This window comes from Nycticebus coucang, chromosome 14 (genome assembly GCF_027406575.1).
Source record: "Nycticebus coucang isolate mNycCou1 chromosome 14, mNycCou1.pri, whole genome shotgun sequence".
NCBI classification, from domain to species: domain Eukaryota; kingdom Metazoa; phylum Chordata; class Mammalia; order Primates; family Lorisidae; genus Nycticebus; species Nycticebus coucang.
In genome coordinates this window covers 95,155,728-95,178,389 of record NC_069793.1, presented here as the reverse complement: position 1 = coordinate 95,178,389, position 22,662 = coordinate 95,155,728, and the positions used below count along the sequence as shown (strand labels likewise).

The 22,662-nt window shown below is 49.4% G+C and overlaps 1 protein-coding gene across 2 annotated transcripts in view; it reads left to right on the top strand.

Annotated features, from left to right (window-relative positions):
• PANX1 (pannexin 1) overlaps window positions 1-22,662 on the top strand; it is a 52,093-nt gene that overhangs the window by 15,180 nt on the left and 14,251 nt on the right. For both annotated transcript variants that reach the window (XM_053561965.1, XM_053561966.1), the window contains one exon: window positions 14,493-14,632. In XM_053561965.1, the coding sequence (XP_053417940.1) occupies window positions 14,493-14,632 (140 nt within the window). The remainder of the gene's footprint in view (window positions 1-14,492; window positions 14,633-22,662) is intronic.

Genomic DNA, 22,662 nt, shown 5'->3' with positions numbered 1-22,662 from the left:
CTCTATTCATTCATCAGACATGTGTTCGTTGAATACTCTGCTGCTCAGTAGGGATCTATCTGAAGAAGGCAGATGTGGTCCTGGAACCTTGCAGTCTCCCGAGGAGACAGCGTTCCTAATCACTTCAGAACTCTGTGCCAGGGCAAGGGAGGCTCATCCAGCTGGAGGCCTTGTCGGGGGGGTTCCCTAAGGAGGCAGCATGTTGGCTGAGTTACCATCAGCGAGTGTGAAGACTCTTGGGGGAGAATGGACATGTTTTCTTGGAGAAACTGAAAGAGGGTCGGTATTACTGGAACCTGCTGGGCATGAGGATGAGTGCAGGCCACTGATCATCGAGGGCCTGTGGGATTGGGATTTTAGAGGGTGTTCGGTAAGCACTCCAGGTCTTGCGATTGTGACTTGATCAGATAACGTGTTTTAAGATCTTACCCCACAGACTTCATGGAGGATGGACTAGACTGAGCCAGAAGTAGATGTGGAGAGATGAGTTAGGGCAGTAAGTTCAGGCTTATAAAGTATGTGTGCTTTGTGTACCAGCACTGTCACAGGTGTCTTGTAACCCACTGTGGTACTTTGTATGGGGAAGATGTTTGATATTGAGCCGTGCTGGGAGCTCCACAAGTACACTGGGTGCCGCTCTGGTGTCCAGGGATCAGAGAGGGGAAGGACCTGAGCTGGTCACACCCGTGAGTCTGCCTGGGTCTCAGGGTGGCAGCTTTTGAAGTCAGGTCAGTACAGTGGACGGTGAGGAGAAGGCTGTGCCTGGCAGTCGTGGGCCAGATCCCATGTGGATGTCTGGTCCTGGGTGGGCCCCCCTGCCGTCCACTCTCCGTAACTGGCAGAGCAGGAAGTCCTGTCTGCTGAGGGCCTGTGAGAAGCTCGGCAGCCCCAGGGGGCCTGGCCCCAGCCCTGGTGAGCTGCTGAAGGGCAGGTCCCGAGGGAAGACACTGCCTTGGTGCTCCCAGTGCTTTCCCTTACTGACCCTGGGCTCAGCATTAACTAACAGCCACTGTACATTCCCCCCAGCATTTTATCCTAGGTGTCCTTTATCTGATCCGCAGCTGGATTCTGCTGCAAGCGCAGTGATCTGCTCCTGTGCTAAAAGGACTGTCAACTTTAATACACAAAGTGTTGCTCCTGCTATTTCCGGAGCCTGGATTCCCTGCTCTCCTACCTTCTACCACCATTCAGATTTATCCTTGTGCAGTTGTTTTCAGCTGTTATCATTAGTGGTTTGTATCTTTGGCCTCCTCTGCTGGACAATAAGCCCTCAGAGGGCAGGGGCCATGCCTTTTTTATCTTTGAATGCCCTGCATCGCACACGGTAGATACCCAGTGAATGCTTTGGGTTGTGGGTTAAGCTCAGCACTGTTGAGCTCGGAGTGCCTTAGGAGAACGTCTGTGCTCTGGGGCTCCCTGTGGAAGTGGGAAGAAGGGAGCCCCAGCTCTGATGAAAGGTGCATGGGGTCCCTTTTCTGTTTTGAGGTTCCTCGAATAAAAGAGCATTTTCCACTTTAGCATTTGCCTGTCATGTGAGACCCCCATGGTCTATTGAGAATGTCTTTGTAAAAGGCGAGAGATTTATATGGTCTGAAGAGAAACCAGAGTGTGAGAATGTCCTTGTCGTTGTAAAGAGCTCACATGCCCGATTGTCTGCCTAATAGAGACAGTCATTTGTGAGTTTTTTTCATTTTGACATCATCCCCAGTCTTTGATTCAGAGAATGTAAATGCTCAAAGCCTTGCAGCTCTACAGAAGGGTTTCTTTGTTCCAGGAAGTACCAAAGCCAGCTTCGGAAAGGCATCTTTGGCAGACATGAGGGACATAGGATGCAAAAGGGCCTCATGAAACTGGGTCTAGTTCGAGGCTGTGGCCCTTTAAATCTGTTCACCTGGAGAGTGGGTGTAATGATAGCCTGGTTCACAGGATTCTTTCACGGGAAGGAGAGCGTCTGATGCCTGCCTTAAATCTAAGATCACAGTTGCCCAAGGCCTGCTTTCACCGTGGGGAAATAGAGCACTGAGGGAAATAATACAGGACGTGACAGAGGAGCCCTGCGTCCTCACATTGCCAGGGCCTTCCCTGTGCCTGACACGCAGATAAATATTCTAGCTGCCATTTACTGAGTTCTTCCTGTGAGCTGGTGCTATGGCAGCCATTTTATTTAATCCTTGTAGGAATTCTATGCAGTTTGACAAATGAGAAAAATTAGGTTCGGGGCGGTGCCTGTGGCTCAAAGGAGCAGGGCACCAGCCCCATATACCAGAGGTGGCAGGTTCAAACCCGGCCCTGGCCAAAAAAACTGCAAAAAAAGAAAAATTTGGAGATGTTAGTCAGCTTGCTAGGAAGTGAAAGAGAAAACTCAGCATCTGTTGAATATAATGAGGTCTTTTTTTAGTGGCTCACTGGGTAGGGTGTTGGCCCCAAATACCGAGGGTGGCAGGTTCAAACCTGGCTCCTCCCAAACTGCAACAAAAAAATAGCCAGGTGTTTGTGGTGGGCGCCTGTAGTCCTAGCTACTCGGAAGGCTGAGGCAAGAGAATCACCTAAGCCCAGGAGTTGGAGGTTGCTGTGAGCTGTGACGCCACACCACTCTCTCGAGGGCGACAAAGTGAGACTCTGTCTCTAAAAAAAAAAAAAAAAAATTGGGCGGCGCCTGTGGCTCAGTGAGTAGGGCACTGGCCCCATATGCCAAAGGGTGGCGGGTTCAGACCCAGCCCCGGCCAAAACTGCAACAACAACAAAAAAAAATAGCCGGGCGTTGTGGCGGGTGCCTGTAGTCCCAGCTGCTCAGGAGGCTGAGTCAAGGGAATCGCGTAAGCCCAAGAGTTAGAGGTTGCTGTGAGCCGTGTGACGCCATGGCACTCTACCCGAGGGCAGTACAGTGAGACTCTGTCTCTACAAAAAAAAAAAAAAAAAAATTAAAGCAGCATTCAGGAATACAGAATTCTAGACTTTAGAATACAGGTTCTAGACTTTAGAACCTGTATTTACAAAAGACTTAACTTGGTTTTTCCCCTTTAAGCTGGAGTCCTTTCCACATATCTAACTGGGCTTTCATATAGTTTCATGCAAATTAGGCTTTTATGTCAGCAAAGACCAGCTAAACATAATTTGTAGTAATCCCTCCTTGGCTTACGGGTGTCTGTTCAGGCTGCCCCCTTGGCCTTGTATGGTCTGTTCCGTTAACTTTCCTTAGCCTGACCCTTCTTTCCTCCTCTTTTTTTTTTCTCAGCAGCCATTTTTCACGTTCATCTTGGGATTCTACCCAGGTTCCCCAACAACTTTCTTAAATGATGCAGAAACTAAGACGGGGCACATTTCCTCTGGTGGACCTGTGGCCAGTCTGAGGTTGCTGCGGCTTTGTTTCCTGGTGTTCACATTCCTGCTGCAGCCTCTCTGATGGGGTCCTTTCCCGGCCCACCTCTCCCAGCACCAGGTGGGCTCCGTGCCAGGGTCCCCTCCCCTGCCTACAGCGTCTCTGACTCCGGGCAGAGTAGGAGAGTTAGGTGCTCTGAGCGAGGTCCTCACACTCAGCCATTGGCCGCAGGTGGCTGCTCTTGTTGGCTGTGGTTTTTGACGACATTTTCTGCGAATTTGTGTCCAGCATTCAGCACGAGGTTGGGAAGATTGATGCTGGCTCTGTCCTGCTGCCAGACACATGTTCTGGGCTGGCCTCATGCTCCACGATACCTGTGCTCCTCAACTCCCCCCGGCCCTGTGGCCTGCCCGTACCTTCTCTACCTCTGGTCACTTGTCCCTAGAGTGTCACAGTGTCGAACTGCAGTTTGACCAAGTAGTAGCTATCACGCTTTACCTCTCTTGAGCCTCAGTTTTCTCATCTGTAGATTGGGTGTAATGAAAGGTGGTTCACAGGTTTCTCTTACTGGAATGAGAACATCTATTCCTGCTTTATGGAAGCATTCAGCAAATACCCTCCCTTCCCACTAGGCGAGTCTGTGTCGGGAAGGAGCTCATATGTGATCAGCACTTGGGATGCTATCAGCATAATGTGGGGGTCACACGGGTTCACGTATGATTTTTGTTCCCCCGTGTGTGAATGATTTGTGCCACCAAGTGAGAACATGAGGATGAAGTGGTTGGGGAAGACTGTGTCCAGCGTGCCCATCGCCACTTGCTCTTCCCCAGGGCTCTGCCTGGTCACGTGCCCTCCCCTCAGAAGTGCTCTTATGCTCTTTTCTCTGGGCTTCCAGTGTTCTGCCCCTGTGTGTGTAACTCAGCCTCACCTTCCATCTGCACCCCTTCATTATGCAAGTGTGTGTTTATGGGGATTGTGGCTCTTTCTGTTAGTTTTGATTAAAACTGCATTTATTTTTGAATGATCTGTCCCAAGCCTGTATGCTCTATAAGCCCTGTGATTGTAGTGATTTTTGCAGAGAACTGTTTTCTTTAACATATAAATAGTCATACAGTAAAGAGATTCGGTTTTCTTTTTTTTTATTAAATCATAGCTGTGTACATTGATATAGATTCGGTTTTCTTGTCTACCGTCCGACTTGTTTTGTTTTGTGTTTTTTAGTTTTTGTATTTATGGGGTACAGGTGCAATTTTGTTATGCACAGTGGTCAAATGAGGGCTTTTAGGGTGTCACTCAAATAACATACATTGTACTCATTAACTGATTTCTCATCTTCACCCTTCTCCACCCACTGAGTCTCCATCTTCTGTCATTCCTCCCTCTACATCCATGTGGACACATGTTTTAGTCCACTTGAGTGACAACCTATAATTAGCTTTCTGTGCTGAGCTCGCTTCACTTTAAATAATGACCTCCAGCTCCATCTAGCTTGCTGCAGAAGACATGATTTCATTCCATCTGGGTTTTTGCATTGATCTTCATTTTCTGGACCCAGAACCTTGGGTAGACCAGGGCCTAGAGATGACAGAAGAGACTCCAGGCAGACATGTGCTGTGACGGTCTTCACATCTCTCCTGAACCACTGCAAGAAAGTAGTGGACTGATCGGTCTCATCTATCCTTGACCCCAATCGTCAATTATTGACATAGCAATCAGTGTAATTTTTTTACAGTAAAAATCAGATAATTTTGCTTTAAAAATTCCAAAATTGTTTTGTGCAAAATTCAGGATTGAGCAAATGGATAACATAGAGACTGTTGGGAGCCAGGGTTCTCACTGTGAAAGGAGGAAAGGTGAAGAACCCAGGGATATTGGATTAGAAATAAAAATGTCTGTGTAAATTCACAATTAGAAAAGAAAAAATTATTTCCTATTTTCATCTGCTAGAAGGGCCCAGAGTCAGAGATAATCCAGGAACAGTGAACACATCCAGCACCCAAATCTTCTTTTAAAAATTCCCACTTAAAGGAACCCAGAGCTCTTTGAGAGATGACCGATTGTAGGGTTAGTGCAGAGAAAGCACAAGCTAAGCCCAGAACATCTTCTACCCGGATGTACAGCAGTGTTCAGAAACTGAGGGGACGTGTCAGAGGGACACAGAAGCTAGCTGGACAGGGGCCATTTGAGCATCAAAACGAATAACAGTGTGGCCCAAAGGAGTAGGGTGCTGGCCCCATATGCCGGGGGTGGCGGGTTTAAACCCAGCCCTGGCCAAACACTGCAAAAATAAATAAATAACATAATAATAAAATAATAATAAATAAATGGATCTTACGTACACAAAGAATTTCATGACTTCATGTTGATACTAAAAAAAAACAAAGAGAAGCTTCCTCTTCATAGTCAGATGCCCTCTAATACATGCAGAGGGAAAGATAAAGTTGGAAAAAAACTCTTCAGTTTGCAACCAGGGTTGAACTATTTGATTCATCACTGCCTGAAAGTTTGTTACAGGACCCTGTAACAACATAGTCTGCAAGGTAACAACTAGTATCCATGGTAACACCTATGTCTGTAAGATAGTCTCCAGGGTCTCCCCACGTATTTCACAGGGAAAAGGCACTTTTTTTATTTTATTTTATTTTATTTTTTATTTTTATTTTTTTTTGTAGAGACAGAGTCTCACTTTATGGCCCTCAGTAGAGTGCTGTGGCCTCACACAGCTCACAGCAACCTCCAACTCCTGGGCTTAAGCAATTCTCTTGCCTCAGCCTCCCGAGTAGCTGGGACTACAGGCGCCCACCACAATGCTCGGCTATTTTTTGGTTGCAGTTTGGCCGGGGCCAGGTTTGAAAGGCACTTTTATGAAGCGAGGCCTGGCAGACGGTACCTGCACATCAGTGATCCCTGTAGGAGACTTCACCAGTCATGGGGAAACTGCCACCCAGTGTCACCGGGGTGGTGTCCATAGGAGGACCCACAAGCCGTCCTCGGGATTCCTGCCAGCAGCACCTGCATCACAGCACAGGGAAACCGTCAGACGCCAATCCAGGGACGTTGCACAGAATGAGCTGTGCTCACCTCACACAGTAGGGCCATGAGTGACAGGGAAAGGCTCTGGAACTGTGTTGGGAAAAGTGATTAAAGAGATAGGACACTTAAAGGCAGGTGGAGAGCAAGACTGAATCCTGATTGGAGAAAAAGTTGCTATAAAGGGTAGTTTAGGAAATCTAAGTATAGGTACCCGCGAGTATCAGGTTTTTTTGTTGTTGTTTAGTTTTGTTCTGTTTTGAGACACAGTCTCACTATGTCACCCGCGGTAGACTGGTGTGGCATCACAGCTCACAGCAACCTCCAACTCCTGGGCTTAGGTGATTCTCTTGCCTCAGCCTCCCAAGTAGCTGGGACTACAGGCGCCCACCACAACACCTGGCTATTTTTTTATTGCAATTGTCATTGTTTAGCAGGTCCGGGGTGGGTTCGAACTCGCCAGCCCCTGTGTGTGTGGCCGGCAGGCTAGCCGCTGAGCTAGGGGGGGTGGGAGGGAGCCAAGTTTTTTTTTTTTTTTTTTAATTTTGTCATTGCCCTGGGTTATTTATGGTAATGTCTTTGCCCTTAGAAGACACACACTTCACAGAATAAAGGGTCATGATCTCTGCAACCGATACTTACATGGTTCAGGAAGAGAAAAATGTATATATTATCTATGTGTATCTGTCTGTATACATATGTGTGTGTGTGTGTGTGTGTGTGTGTGTGTGTGTATATATATATATATAGAGAGAGAGAGAGAGAAAGTGGTTGAAATCTAAATGCCAGCTAGGTAGGACTTCATTGTAATATTCTTACAATCTTTTGGTAGATCTGGAAAAAAATTTTCAAAAAATAATTTAAAAAAAGATGAAGTAGACACAGCAAAATATAAGTATCTCTTTAAGTTTCTAGACCTCTATCATTTCCTGTAATCTTCTGTATATTTGAATTAGTCTTAGATGACAAAAAGTTTAAATACATTAGCACTTTAAATAATGACCTCTAGCGCCATCTAGCTAGCTGCAGAAGACACGATTTCACTTACTTTTAGCTCTTTTCATCTCGATATACCCAGAGTTCCTCTGCGGCCTTCCCTGCAGCTGGGTTGTGGAGATTCTTCTCATCCAGCAGTTGTGAGGCTTCACACCGGAATTGCACGAGTTCTTCTTGTGTGTGGTTTAGATTTTTCGAGTGTGCCGCGGGGCTGGAGTTGCCCCCACGGGAAGGAAACCCCTCACCCTGCTCCTTAGTTCTCTGGTCCGTTTGTTTTTCTGGGTGGAATCCTGGCTTCATGGTTCTCTCTGGCTGTCATCTCAGCCCGGCTGACATGCCCTTCTGCTCTGCGCTTAGCAGGATGTGTTATTTAAAGCATCATTCTTGACTCCATTAAATGAGCCTTGTAGGTTCCATTCTGAGATTTGTGACTTGGTGGTTTGTTCTCTGTGAGGCTGCACCGTCACACATCCCAGACCACAGGTCTAGGCTGTATTCAAAGCAGTGCTGTCTGGACAGTGCAGTGTCTGATGTGTTAGAGCAGAGATTTTCAGCTGGTGTGCCTGAGAGGATCTTAGGCCACAAAAAATTTTAAAGATCATTAATTATTTTCAAAAGACTTTCAAAGCACAGTAAGTACATTCCTCTCTCTCTCTCTTTTTAAATTAACATAAATTAAGTGTGCCACAGAAGTTTAACTATAGGTTCAAGTGCTCCAAGAGATAAGAAAGGTTAAAAAGCACTGTTTTAGGCTCACAGAGGCAACCCATTCATTCTAGAATGCCTAGTGGTGGTTTGTGGCTCCGTGCCACAGGGATGGGAGGTGAAGTGTGTGGGGCTGCTTGGGACTGTTCTCTCTGGCTTGGGTGGGTCTGGACAGTCATTAAGCAAAGAATAGAACTCACCCTGTTCTTTGCAGCACCTTCAACTTATCTAACAACTCATTTAAAAGGTAACATTTGATTGGGTCCATCTCAGCAAAGGACCAAGTGTCAGCCCGGATGTGTTCTCTTTAAAACCCAGGCTTAGCTGGGGGGAAAAAAGACCTGGTGTACCAATTTAGTTTAAAGTAAAAGAAAAAAAAATTCAATCCCATTTTTTTGTTGAGTCACAAAGAGTCCTTATATTTTTTTTTGCCTTGGAGTCAGTTCCCACAAAGGAAAAGGGGAGGCAGTATGAACAATTTGAGACTTTTAGAATTTATTCACTTTTGTGTGGTTGAAGTCTGCCGGGAAGATAAAAAGAGAGGAATTTGGTTCTTTTTTGTAAAAGTTAATTATTCTGAGATTCTTGCAATTTGGCTGTATATTATGATGGTTAGTATATGATGATTATGAGTATTTGGCAAGGAAGAATCCTTTGGGGGGAAGCTCATTTTGGTTTTATTATGTTGGGGTCAAAGGTACTCTAAACAGTTCAGACCTGCTTGGTCCTTCAGAGCGCTTATTTTCAGAGCTGGTCACTACCTGTCTCTTCCTCTCGGCTCCTCATAGGTAGGGACCTGTTGGTGTGTTTACTGTCAGTGAACCTGAGAGTTTTCAGTAACGTTCAAAATTTTTGGCGACCTTAGAATACAGTGAGGACTTTCAGGTTCAGTGCGTTATAGGATGTGTTATGACCTGCCTGGATCCCCTGTGTCTGAGGGAGGTGTGTGTAATTTACAGAAAAGTGAATTGGAACTGATTTTGTTTTCCAGATGGAAATACTTTGCAAACTTTTAAAAAGGTATGTAGATAGTAACGATTGTCATTGGTACGATCATTATTACACTCTGTTTACCCTTGTTCCTCCCAGAACAGCATCCCCAGGATTTACAATTCCTCTCAAAGAAACTTCCCCATCTCCTTCTTTCTCTTCCTGCTGTCTCTAACCCAGTGTTTTGCCATAAACCTCTGTCTTTGGCCTCCTCTCTCTTACGTTTGGAGGGTACAGGTGGAGACCAGAGTTGATCTCCCAGCCCTCCAGCCCACTAGCCCCTAGGTCTCACCAGCGGGGCTGACAGTCCTCAGCAGGTGTTGGCTCCCTCACCAGCGGGGCTGACAGTCCTCGGCAGGTGTTGGCTCCCTCACCAGCGGGGCTGACAGTCCTCGGCAGGTGTTGGCTCCCTCACCAGCGGGGCTGACAGTCCTCGGCAGGTGTTGGCTCCCTCACCAGCGGGGCTGACAGTCCTCGGCAGGTGTTGGCTCCCTCACCAGCGGGGCTGACAGTCCTCGGCAGGTGTTGGCTCCCTCACCAGCGGGGCTGACAGTCCTCGGCAGGTGTTGGCTCCCTCACCAGCGGGGCTGACAGTCCTCGGCAGGTGTTGGCTCCCTCACCAGCGGGGCTGACAGTCCTCGGCAGGTGTTGGCTCCCTCACCAGCGGGGCTGACAGTCCTCGGCAGGTGTTGGCTCCCTCACCAGCGGGGCTGACAGTCCTCGGCAGGTGTTGGCTCCCTCTCCAGAGGGGCTGACAGTCCTCGGCAGGTGTTGGCTCCCTCTCCAGAGGGGCTGACAGTCCTCGGCAGGTGTTGGCTCCCTCACCAGCGGGGCTGACAGTCCTCGGCAGGTGTTGGCTCCCTCACCAGCGGGGCTGACAGTCCTCGGCAGGTGTTGGCTCCCTCACCAGCGGGGCTGACAGTCCTCGGCAGGTGTTGGCTCCCTCACCAGCGGGGCTGACAGTCCTCAGCAGGTGTTGGCTCCCTCACCAGCGGGGCTGACAGTCCTCGGCAGGTGTCGGCTCCCTCCTGCCTCCGCCACCTTTCAGACTCCTCAGTGTGCCAGGGAGTGACTCCAGCTTAGAATCTCTTCTTTTGAGAAGTTCCTCTGGAGCTTTTTCTGTTCATGTGTTTGTTAAACTTGTGGTTTTGACGAGTGTCATTAACTCCCAAGGAGGCCTGATTCCTGTGTTGCCCACAGCACTTGAATGTGGAAGCAGGGCAGAAAAGTCATTTTCACACAGTGTCCTGGGAGGCGGAATGCAGGTGTTTGTCTGAAGGCACCAGGGGCTGCTCATAGCCTGCAGCTCTTTAAGTAACAAGGAATGAAAGTCTATTAAAAGAGAGAAAAGTTGAAAAAAGACAAAACAAAACACGAGAACAAGAGGCAATTAGCAAAAGTAAGCCAAAGCCCTCCTGCCGCAGTGGGGCAGAATGGAAGCCGTGGGCCTGCTCTGGCTGGCAAGCTTGTTCACCCCAGCCTGCGTGCTGCTTTCTCTTTAGGCTATGGTCATCTCTGGTCAGCCACAGGTACAGATCTAGGCTACACTAAGGGCCACCTGGGCTGCTGCTCAGGGAGATGGGACCTGCACCCTGGGCTCCAGGTCACAGTGCAGGAGTGTGAAACGTCTGCGGCACAGATCGCGTGTTTAGTGGGCGTTATGGCTACATCCATGGGACCTGTGAGCAAATGTTTCCTCCTAGTGATCTTTCATTTTACCACAGCTTCTCTGTATTCCCAGCCGGAAGTAGTACACTCTGTTGCTTCTGGGGTAAGCCTGATGCTCGTTTCTGGCTTTTGGAACAGTTGTAAAGAGCAGTGGGTATCTCACTACAGCCACTTCCTAGAAATCATCTTGTGCCCGTTAAGCTGGCGCACAGGTGCAGAGGGTGGGACTGACTGGAGGGTCTCACTGGGCTGTTTTCTCAACTGTTGAATTGTGCGGTGATATCTTATGAGGATACGTGAGCATTAATAGAAATGGTACTTATAATAGTGCTTTAAAACTTTCAAAGCACCAGGCAGGTGTTATTTCTTTGGTACAGAGTAGTGCGTGAAGTTCGGAGAGACAGGTATGTTCTGCCCACAAAGACTGGAGATGGCGCTGGAGGACGCAAGGCACATGTGGGAGTCCATGCCACATCATTCAAGGGAATTTTCTACAGCATCTCTGATGGCTTTAAAGTGCTCTGAGAGGTCCATGGGGAGGAATCTTGGTGGAGAAGATGACGTTGGGGTCAAGCTTGGAAAGGCGTTGCAGGAACAGTGTGGGGGGCTCTGGCAGGGCCCTGGGGCCGAGGATATGGTAAGGAGACTCAGGGCCTGGAGCTGCTGCTGAGTTGTATTAGAGCATCCCTGCAGATTTGTGCCCTGGGCAGGGGGGACCAATGAGAATTGTTGAGCTAATGGAGTGTCAGGATCAGAATTGAGCTTAAGGATGAATAATCTGGCAGTGGTTTAAACTGATGGAGAGGGGGGAGACTGGAAGCCCTCTTGATTGGGAAACGACTAGGAAAATACCTGAAGACCGAATCACTTTACCTCTCAGTATTATTTTGAAGAGTAGATGAGGCAGACAGTCCAGGTCCCAAGCTTCCCCACTCCACAGGAGCAGCTGGCCAGGCTGACCTGGGTGCTTTGGAATCAGGCTTGGCTGGCGCAGACTGGATAGAGGCGGCTTATGGCTCACAGTGCCCCACTGTGCCAGGCACCACCACCCACCCAGCACGCCCTGTTTCGTCCCTGTCTTCTCTCCCGCTCTTCCCTCTCTGCCTGTCTTGACCTCCCTGACTTCGTTTCCCATTTCCGGCCTGGGAATACACAGCACCTGGGGCTTGATCTATTTCTTTTCCCAGATTTGTCCTTGACTCTTTCAGGCAGCTTTTTTCTTCCCAGCCACCTGCTCAGATTCCCCATTCTGGCAAAGCCCTGGTCTCCAGGACCCCCTTGTGTGGCCTTACAGAGTGACTGGCCCCGAGAGGAGTGCTAAGAGAAACTGGGAGGTGGGTACGGATTTAAATCACGCTGCACCAATTACTAGCTTGGGTCGGGGGTTACAGAATGAACTGCTGTGAGCTGTGGTTTCTCCTAGGGTAAAAGGAAGATAAGATATCTCCCCTCTCTGTCCATTTGGTTGTGAGGTTAAAGTAAGGTAATGATTTAGGAGCTGGTTAGCGTCCAGTGAATGTAAATTACCCACTGTGTTTTCTTCCGACCCTCCTTCATGAAGAACATTTCCTTATGTTCAATATGTCCTGAATGTCTTTCTGTCTCCCCCTCTCTCAGTTTCCTTTTTCCCCTACCACTGCCTGGACAAGGTCCTTGAGGTCCTGAGACAGAACTTGAAGGACCCTTTCCTGTAGAGGGAATGTTAATGAATACTGGATAGGCATGGTACAGACTTTACCTAAGGAACAATTCGGGACGGGCATGGTTTCATGAAATGATAACAGTGTTTCTCATTTTCATTAGTATTGAACAGATGTTCCCAAGCAAGTGACTCACCCACAACCTTACCAGAAATGCCACTTTATAACCCCAGGACTATCTGTCTCCTGTGTGTCTGCTGCTGTCCTCAGAGGCCTGTGTGGGTGGAAGGCACAGCAGGTGTCCAGCAGTCACACTGATGCAGGAGCCGTGGGAGCTTAGCGCTGAGTCCTGTACCATCCTGGCTACTTTATTTTTCTTATAAAATGTAAGAACATAAATTTAATGGGAGATTATCTTACCCGTCCCCCAACTCACATTTAAGCCATTCCTGCTCCTGTTACAGAATGTTTTCTGATGTTTGTGACTTTTCACCATGAACCCCTTCCAGGGCGTTTGCTGAAAAGTCCTTCCTTGATGTCTGTGGTATCAAGGCACTTGTTGAGGAAGATGGGGTGCTGGACTTCCCTGGACCCTGGAACATAAAAGGCCTCAAACGGTCAGCTTCCCCTGGGGAGGGCTGGCCTTCCACCTGTGGCAGGACAGGGAAGTGATGTGTCCAGAGAGGAGTGCTGAGAGAGGCTGATTCTCATGGCGGGCAACCATGGGGGTGTGGCAAGGCTCTGAGTACCCTGTCTTCCTCAAGTCCCACTGTCCCCGTCACTCTCTGTGGGGTGGGAAGGGGGATTGACGAGCATGCCCCCATCTTTACAGTGAGGCCAGAATCTGCTCACTAATTCTTCTAGAGAAATGGGACACTTGATGCCCAGCTGACAACTGGGAACCAGCACTCAAGTAAGTGGGTAGCTGCTGCCTTTTGCCTTTTTGAATTTTTTAGTCACTACAACATATCTTTAATATGGATACACTACTAATATCATTCCCATTTTGGAGGTCCCAAACTTTGGAAGATTACCTATGTGACTTCCTGCCAGGAGTCACCCAGCTGTGAGTGGCAATGTCAGGTTTAAATACAGCTCTGTCCAGGCCCAGGCACCCGGCCTCTCCCACGCTGTGCAGGATGTGGGAGAGTGTGCCTGCTGTGTGTGCACACGCGTGCACACACACACACCTTGTGTGTGCCTGATGGGGATGGGAGCAGGCCTGGCCCCTGTCTGCTGGGGGTGGGGGGAGGACTTAGCTTCTTCCCTGAGCCCCACAGTCCTATCACCAGTTTCCTGTCATGTCAGCCAGGAGCATGGAGAGTCTTCACAGATAGTGTCTGCAGGGTGAGCCAGTGTTCAGTTTGCAGAGGACAAAACCAAGTTTCAGAGTCCCTTCCAGAAAAGCAAGTTGACGGCAGAGAGCTGAGAGCGCCCCCCGTCCCCGCTCCCTGGTGGAGCGCCCATCTCCGGCTCTAGCATTCGCTGACCGAATGTCAACTGCTTAGCCTGCAGTTTGGGCTCACGTCTCTTTTTCTTAGAGGAGATGGAGAACTGTAAATTTCCCAGGCAGTGGTCTATTACCGGTGCCCTTTCAGCGTTCTTATCCTCAGGCTGCAAGTCCCTTTTCCTGGCGGTTTTCTCCCTGAGACGACGACTTATTGCCCTCCTGCGTGCAAACCCCCTTTCTCTCCATGCTTATCCTAAACTAAACTTGCTCTGTCCATATTTCCCTTAACACGTTTGGGGGTTGGTTGTTTTTTTCTTTATATGGTGGTTTCACTTCTCCCAAGAGATTTTTCCCATTGTGCCCAAGCCACTATCATGACCAGTGTTGGCAAAAAACAAAAACACTGCAGGACTCAGTTTTAATGTGCACTTGGGTGTGTGTTTTAGTCCTTCCCTCACTATTGTTTATCCCTGTGTCCTGTCCTGGTGTTCTTTTTGTTTTATTTTATTTTTTGCATTTTTTGGCCAGGGGCTGGGTTTGAACCCACCTGTGGCATGTGGGGCCAGCACCCTACTTCTTTGAGCCACAGGCACCGCCCATGTTCTGGTGTTCTTGACTTGACACTGTAGAAAGGGGGCAGGGTGGAGCAGGCAGCTGCATTTCAGTCATGTAGAACATCTGGTTTGCTTTTCAGGTACACAAATAAGCTGCTTCTCCCCAAGTTCTTTCTCCTGGCGCCAGGCTGCCTTCGTGGATTCTTACTGCTGGGCAGCTGTTCAGCAGAAGGACTCGCTGCACAGCGATTCTGGAAATCTCCCTCTGTGGCTTCACAAGGTAATGGGACACATGCCCAAATCTGACTTGTGTGCTTTATAGATACAGAAGCCACCAGGGAGGCTGCCGGTCCACATCGACACAGGTAAGTACAGGCCAGGGCCATATCCCTGCATGTAGCCCAACCTCAGCTGCATCATGCCGTGAAACTGTTAACACTTTAAAGTCCAGAGGAAACTCAGAGATGACTTGCTGGGTAGAGTACCATCATTAGGACATGTGGAAACAGAGGTGTGCTTTGGATTTTAGCTCTGTACCAGCAGGCACCTCCCGTGTCTTAGGCACTTTTATGTCATTAGTGCCCACCAGGATGTCTGGCCCATAATAGGCCCTCAGGTATTTTGAATGTCTGAATGAGCATAGCCAGACAGGGGCAGAGTTGGGACTTGTGCACAGCTCCTCAGCTGGTGCCTTTTCTGCTACATACAAGTTCTCTTAGAAAAAGTAAGAACCAATGTAGGGTTAGGCTGCTTGTAACATGTGCACTTCTAGAATATCAAAAAGCCTAGTGAGAACCCCTGGGGTGTGAGGTGCAGCAGGGTCGGGACTCCCCCTGGGGTGTGAGCTGCAGCTCAGTCAGGACTCCTCCTGCGGTGTGAGCTGCAGCATGGTCAAGACTCCCCCTGGGTTGTGAGCCACAGCAGGGTCGGGACTCTTCCTGGGGTGTGAGCTACAGCAGGGTCGGGACTCCCCCTGGTTTGTGAGCCGCAGCAGGGTCGGGACTCCCCCTGGGCTGTGAGCTGCAGCCCAGTTTTTGAAATAGATTCTTTTGCTTTCTCCTGGATGCAGATACTGCAGGTCAGGGGAGATACTATTCCAGGGACACCAGTATCCAAGTTCCAAGACCTCTAGAGGTGAAGTTCAGGCCCTCTGTGGTCAGAGCAGTGGTGTCTCTGGGGTGGGGGTTGTTGGGGGGATGTGTGGAGGCTGAGCAGCGGGAACTGAGGCTGGAGTTGGGGAGCGCATGCACAGATTGGGGCGTGAAGTGACCGCACTAGGTCTTCTCCTTGCTTATGAAAGTAGGACTTAGTTTCAGCCTGCCATTAAGTTCAGTTTCAACCACTATTTGCTTTGTTCATCGTGAAACAAGTAGAACGTGTGTGTCTTCTGGTGCTCTGGTCTGCTGAAGAAGGCCTGGAATTTTAGCTTCAGAACAGCCGAAGGCTGAAGCTTCTTTGACTCCCCCCTGCTTTGACCTGTTGCTGGACATTCAGGCAGCATCCTCCTTTTTAAAAGGAACATTTTAAACTTTTGTGACTCGGGCCTGTTTTCCTTCACGTTGGTTTACTGCGTGCTGTTGGGCAGAGATGCCCTGCCGTGGTTCCTGTCCTCATTAGGTGGGTCCTGGTCGGCTTTGTGTGGTTTAGTCTCCAGGGCAACAGATAATAGGGAATGGGCAAGCTCCATTATTCAGACGGCTTTTCAAATCTGAATTCATGCGATTGTAGTTTAAGTCCATTTATTATAATGTTCTTAGGCAAATGCAAAGTTGTAATGAGTCACTAGGCTTGGCGTTGCTGTATCCAGGGGAAGAATATATAATCTGGGACTGTCTAATGTGGGCAGGAATGTTGGCAAATGTGAAACTTGTAGAACGAGATGAAACTCAAAAAAGATTTCTGTCGAGATGGCATTTTACACATAAGGATGTGGGAAACTTAGAAGTTGAAGCCAGGAGTCACAGGACTAGTTGCTGACATGCATACCAGGACTCATGGGTCCCTAATTCCCAGAATATTACCTTTCCAGTCCAGGAGCAGTGGGGGTAGCCAGGCCTTAGGCTAGCTGGTGTTGATGAGAGGTCAAGATGTGCTTTCTGGCAGTGAAATACCAGCTGGTTTGGACAGAAGTGTAGCTGAGCATCCGAACAGAGCTCTCGCCAGATTCACCAGGGAGGAGACAAAAATTGAAGGGAGGACCCGTCAAGCTGAAAGGACCCTGGCCAGCCCTGGGGAGGATGGGGTGATCACAGTCAAACCAGCTCTCGCCAGAATCCTTGCATGAATAATTGCCATGATGATTGAGTAAAGTCGATCTGGGATTGCCAGTGTCTCCCGGCTACTGGCCTATCAGAAGCAAAAGTAAAGTCTCTCTGGAAAAAGGTACCGTCATCCACAGCCTCCAGTTCTTGCTCTGGTTTGTTGCATACGCATACTCAGCACTTACCCAGACATAACCAGATTACAAGAAAAGTGGGAGAAAAGTCAGAAATGGAAACAGACTTGTAGGAGATGCAGATAGGAGATTGATCAGACGTGCACTTTAAAAATGATATTTAATCAGACATTTAAAGAATTATGATAATGTAGAGAATTTTACAGAGGAAATGGAAACAATATGAAAGGATAAAAGGGAAGTTGTCAAGCTGAAGACAGCAAAGAAGAGAGCTGATTGTAGCTGAGGTTGATTGAGGGCCTGCTGTAGGTGAGAAGGTTTGCCTGAGCCACAGTCGACCCGGTCCCTTCCCAGGCTGCTCACTGTGGGTGGGGAAACCAAGGTGGAGGAGAGCACCGAGAGGGAGCAACGGGAACGGTCAGTGGCAAAAGGAGAGCGTGGTTAGAAACCAAGGGAAGAGTGTTTTCAGACAGCAGTGAACTCTGTTAAATGCTGCTGCAGGGAAGCCAGTGCGGTCAGGGTGTGCACAGATTAACAGACGTATCGGTGATCAGCAGGAGGGATTTACTGGAGAGGTAGGAACCAGGTGGCCATGGTTGAAGAGTGAATGGGATGGAAGGAAATGAAGATGACAACAGTCAACCATTTCTTCACATTTTTTTTTCTTTTTCAGAAACTCCTTTTGCCTGGTAACCAAAAGGCAGAGTAACAAGCTAGGTGGCAGCTGGAGAGAAAGTTTGGGTCCAGGAAGATTTTGCTATCTGAGAATGTTTTTAACGTGCTCAAATGCCGGTGGAATTAAGAAGGCAGAGAAGGGGTTAAAAGATCCAAGGCCCATCAGGGACCAGTGCACTGCCTGGTGGAGTGAGTGGCACTTTCTGGAGAAGCTTGTCCTGTTGGGGAGCAGTGGGTCCCTCATCAACTGTGAAGGGCGGGGCAGGCTGGGTTATAGAAGGTTCTGCAAACTGAACAGAAGTTTAGGTTAAATGCTGGGGACCACAGGAGCCATTGCAGGTACCCGAACAGGGAGAACTTGGTGGTTCTAAGAGTTTAGCCTCAGTGCTGGTGTGCAGGAGGGAACAGAGCCGCTTGTTAGGCACAGAATGAGGGTTCCGGTAAGGGAACAGAAAACAAGAGCAGCAGTTAGTTCTGAGAAGGCAAAGAACAAATGGAAAGCAACTTGACGTCTTATTTCTGATTAGAAGATTACACAGATGGATGATATCACACAAGGTGATATCCAGTGCCTAGACCAGGAGTCAGCAAACTCTTCTGCAGATAGCAGATAGTAATTTTTTGGTCATTTCAGGTCACACAGTCACTGTCACAGCCACTCCAGTCTGCAGAGACAGACAGGACTGGTTGTGGGCAGGTTTGGCTCAGGGCTGGCACTTTGCTGACCCCAGGTCTAGGGTGGTAGTGGTGGAGGTGGAGGGAAGGGGGCAGGTTCGGGCTGTCACTTCTGAGATGTGGAGCCTCCAAGATGTGCTCATTGGACGTGGGAAGATGCAGGAAAGATGAGGGCCAATGATGTGACCAAGCTGTCAAGGCTCTGGGTGCTGAGGCCATGTGCTCCTTTTGGAGAAGCCTGGTGAAGAAGCAGTTTTTGGAGGAAAACCAAGTCGTTCTTTAACATGTCAGAATGTTCCATCAGCATGTGCCAAGCAGGCAGTGAGACATGGTGTCCATGGGCTGCGGGGAGAGCTGGAGCCATAAGTGTGGGGGCTGCCAGAAGGTAGTTGGGGTGTAAAGCTGTGGGACTGGGTGGGGTTTCTTAGGAAGCGGAGACAGGGCTGGAGTCTGAGGGCTGCTCCAACATGGAGACCAGGTAGGGTAGGAGGAGTGGGCAGGGGAGACAGAGCCAGAGTTGTAAGGAAAATGAAGAATGCCATGTGCCTGAAAGGCAGGGTGTCCTATAAAGAAGGCCTGTGTCAACATCATAACCTGTGTCAAATGCTGTCAGGAGGGGAGTTAAGTGGGGACTGAGACTTAGATTAACTCTACATTTGTGTGGGGTGTCACGGGTTGAATCGTGTCCCCTGAAGATATCTGGAAGTCCCGAGTGCCTGTACTCCAAAATGTCACCTTATTTGTAAATAGATTGGCTGCTGATATAATTAGGTAAGAGTAAATAGATTGGCTGCTGTATAATTAGGCCCCACATCCAAATGACCGGTGTCCTCAGATGAAGAGGGCAATTTGGACACAGACCAGCACAGAGGGAAGACACTGTGAAGACACCTGGGAAGAAGACAGCCCTGTGACCACTGAGGCCTAGACTGAGGTGATGTTGCCACAGGCTCAGGGACCCCAAAAGAAGGGCCCACCCCTAGGGACTTCAGAGGGAGCGTGGCCCTGCTGGCACTTTGATTTTAGACTTCTAGTTCTCTCCAGAACTTTGAGGGGAAAATTTCCTGTTAAGCCATCCGTCTTGTGGGCTGTGGTTGTGGCAGCCCTGGTAACTAAGACATGGTACAGGTGGGTAGAGAGAAATGCAGATTCAGCCTAACTGGAGAACAGACACGGAGACCAGTGTGGCTTTCTAGGCTGGGCCAGATTCTGTAAACACAGCACCTTTATTTCCTCAATGATCAAAGCTTTTCTTTTTGTGAAGCATAGATAACATAAAATTTACCTTTTTAGCCATTTTTAGCCATAGAGTTCAGTGGCAATATTGCTGCAGTCCGTCTCCTGGCCTTTTCATCATTCCAGACCGAAACTCTCGGCCTGGGAAGCAGCAGCCCCCAACAGCCGCCACACTACTTCCTATCTCTGAATTTGCCTATTTTAGATACCTCGTAAGTGGAGTCAGACAGTATTTGTTCTTTTGCACATGGCTTATTTCACTGAGCACAGCATTTTCAAGGTCCATCCATGTTGTAGCATACATACAAATTTCCAGTTTATCCACTCACCAAAGGACACGTGGATTGTTAGCACCTCTTGGCTATTGTGACAGTGGCTGCAGTGAACACCTGTTCCAATCGTGGCGTTCATTTCTTTTGGGCATATGCCCAGAAGTGGACCTGTTGGTTTTCTCCTGGCTCCTCCATGTTGTGACTATAAAGTAGGTGGCTCTGAGGGCCAGAGTTTAAGGCCTTGTTCAAGTTCCCACAGCCAGATGGGAGCCTGCAGCCTACTTTGGTTGGGGCTGGGTTTGAACTTGCCACCTCCAGCATATGGGACCGGCACCCTACTCCTTTGAACTACAGGCGCTGCCCACCTACTTTGGATCTCAGATATGTTTCACAAGTGAAAAAAGTGACAGGTTTAACTTTTGTGTGGCTGCAGAAGTCTGGATTGTACCTGTGCGTGAAAGTTACCAGTTGGTGAAGTTCTGCTCAGCACATGGAGGGAGCAGAGCTGCCCAGCAGGGGGCGCTGTCGACCCAGGAGGCCCTTAGTTCAGCGTGTTCACGGGCGTGGGTTTTCTTCCCATGTCGGTGTTATTTCTGACCCTTGCTGCTGTTTCATCATGTAAAACTCAGTGGCAGAGCCGTTCTTGACACCAACTGTGTCATCTCCACTCCCCCTCATGGCTTCCATCCTCCCAGGCACCCCTCATCCATTCAGAACTTCGGGAGTGGCTCATAACACACCCAGCACACAAAGGCGACTTCTGTGTCCTTCTGGAGGGCAAATCAGGTGCCTGGGTTCCTGCCTTATCTCCAAGGACGTCCACCTCCTTTCCACTTCCGTCTTCTGTGCTCACATCATTCTGAACTTGTCACCTGAAACCAAATCAAAGCTTCCCTCACATTCCCTCCCAACTCCTGCCCTCCCGGGTCATGTGCCACCATTTTCAGATAAAGTGCAAACTTGACACGGACACATCTCAGGGTCCTGCCTGATTTTTCTCCCCTGCATGTTCAGCCCTTCCCCATCTTCAGGCTCTCTTTCCCATTAACTTTTCAGCACACTCGTTTCCGCATCTCAAGAGAAGAAATTGGAAACGCATCATGCCCTTTTACCTGCCACGCTCTCCCTCTCCCCAGCACCGCCCTCTGCACAGTCCTGCCTCCTCCCAACCAGGGCCCTGGGCCACCTGGCCGCACCCCTTGCATCCCACTGGGACACCAGACTGCTCTGCCCTGGCCAGCAGTGGCCTGTCTGCCGCCGAGATTAGTCCCCACTCTGCAGGCTAATCTCACCTGGCTCCGCTCTGCCACCCAGCCCTGTCGACTCCCTCCTGGCCTGTCGCTGAGATTAGTCCCCACTCTTCAGACTTATCTCACTTGGCTCCGCTCTGCTCTGCCACCCAGCCCTCTCCTCCCTCCCTCCCTCTGCACATGTCCTCTTGACTCTGCAGAGTCTCCCTCGCAGGTGCTGTTTCTTTGACTCTGGAGTTCCTCTAGGGCTCTGTCTGAGGCCCCTTTTTCTGTCATGCTGCACCCCCTTCCTGCATCATCTCCTCCTTTCCCCTGTCCCAGCTTCTGCCCAGGCACCTTTAACACCCAGGCCTTTCCTCCAGCCCAGACGTCTTCTTGAGCTCCAGACCCCCACCCAGCCATCTGGAGCCTTAGCACTCGGCCCAGCTGGCGCCTCCAGTGTGTCCTGCTCAAAGCTGAGCACGTGGACCCTTTCCAGCCCTGCTGTGACCCGTGGCCCAGCTGACGGCACCACCATCTGCCCCTTTGCATCAGCCAGAAGTCAGAGTGCCATTCTGACTTTTCCTCACCCACCCCCACATCTTGTCAGTCACCAAGCCCTGGTAGTTCTGCTTTCTTGAATGGCCCCTAAGCCCTCTGCTTCCTCCACTCCCCTCTGGGCACCCTCTGCTATCTCTGCCTCTGGACTCCTGCGGCGTCTCCTGATGGCTTCGGCTGCTCCATTCCTACCCCCCTTACCCATTTCTACATAATCTCAGGGTGATCTTTTTTTGCTAATATCCTGTCATTTCCTAACATCTTGCAGTGCCCCTGTGAAAGGTCTGTACTTATTTTTTAAGGGAACATTATTTGGCTAATAAGGCAGCCTCCTTCCAGCACCTGCCCCTGCCTCCACTCTTGGCCCAGCCCCATCACCCCATACCTCTGGGATCCTGAACACACACCTCCCCTTGTTGGGAGCACCATCCCCTGCCCCCTGCCTCTGGCTGACCCCTGAAATGCCATTTCCACCTAGGAGCTTCCTTTGAACCTACAAGCTGAGGGTTCTTGCCAAGGCATACCACTTCAAGTGGAGGTATTTTGTGGATAGTAGACCATGTCCTGCCTTAAGACAGATCTAAAAATGAGGTTCTAGCCAAGCAAAGCATCAGTGCACCCCATCCCAGCCTGCCTTATTGCCTGGTTGTGCATTCCGGGAGCAACTTGCACCTTTCCTGGAATCATCCTTGGATATGGTAATCACTTGCCTTAATTCTGCTTACTTATGGATTTCTAAGACTGTAAGTTCCAGGCAGGCAGAGACCAGGTGCTCCTGAGATGATGCGTAGCAGAGCAGGTGCTCAAAGCTCATAGGTGGGAGAGGGGAGAGAAGGAGGTGGCCCGGGTGCCCTTCTGCTTGCAACCAGGCTTGGGTCTCCAGGAGCTTCCTGACTGAGGGTGCAGGTATAGAGGCTCAGCATCCATTTAAACACTTCTGAATTCAATTCTGATGCTGGAATTCAAGCCCTCCAAGATGGTCCCAAACTCACTGAAAGGGAGTTCCCTGCCTCATAGGACAGTTCATTTTATTTCCTACAGTTGTATGGGAAGGTTCTTTCTTGTCTGCTGGTCCTAAAACCTGGAGTCCTAAGTTCCCTCAAAGAAGTTATTCAATGTAATGTTAAAGAATCAGTACAGAGAGTTTATGACACTGGTGGGATCGAGGGTATCATTTCTTCCCACCAGCTTCTTTCATTTCTCCTCTCTCCTCCTCTCCCACTCCGGTCTCCAGTCTCTGCCCAAGTGCGAGGTCTTTGCAGGAGATGTG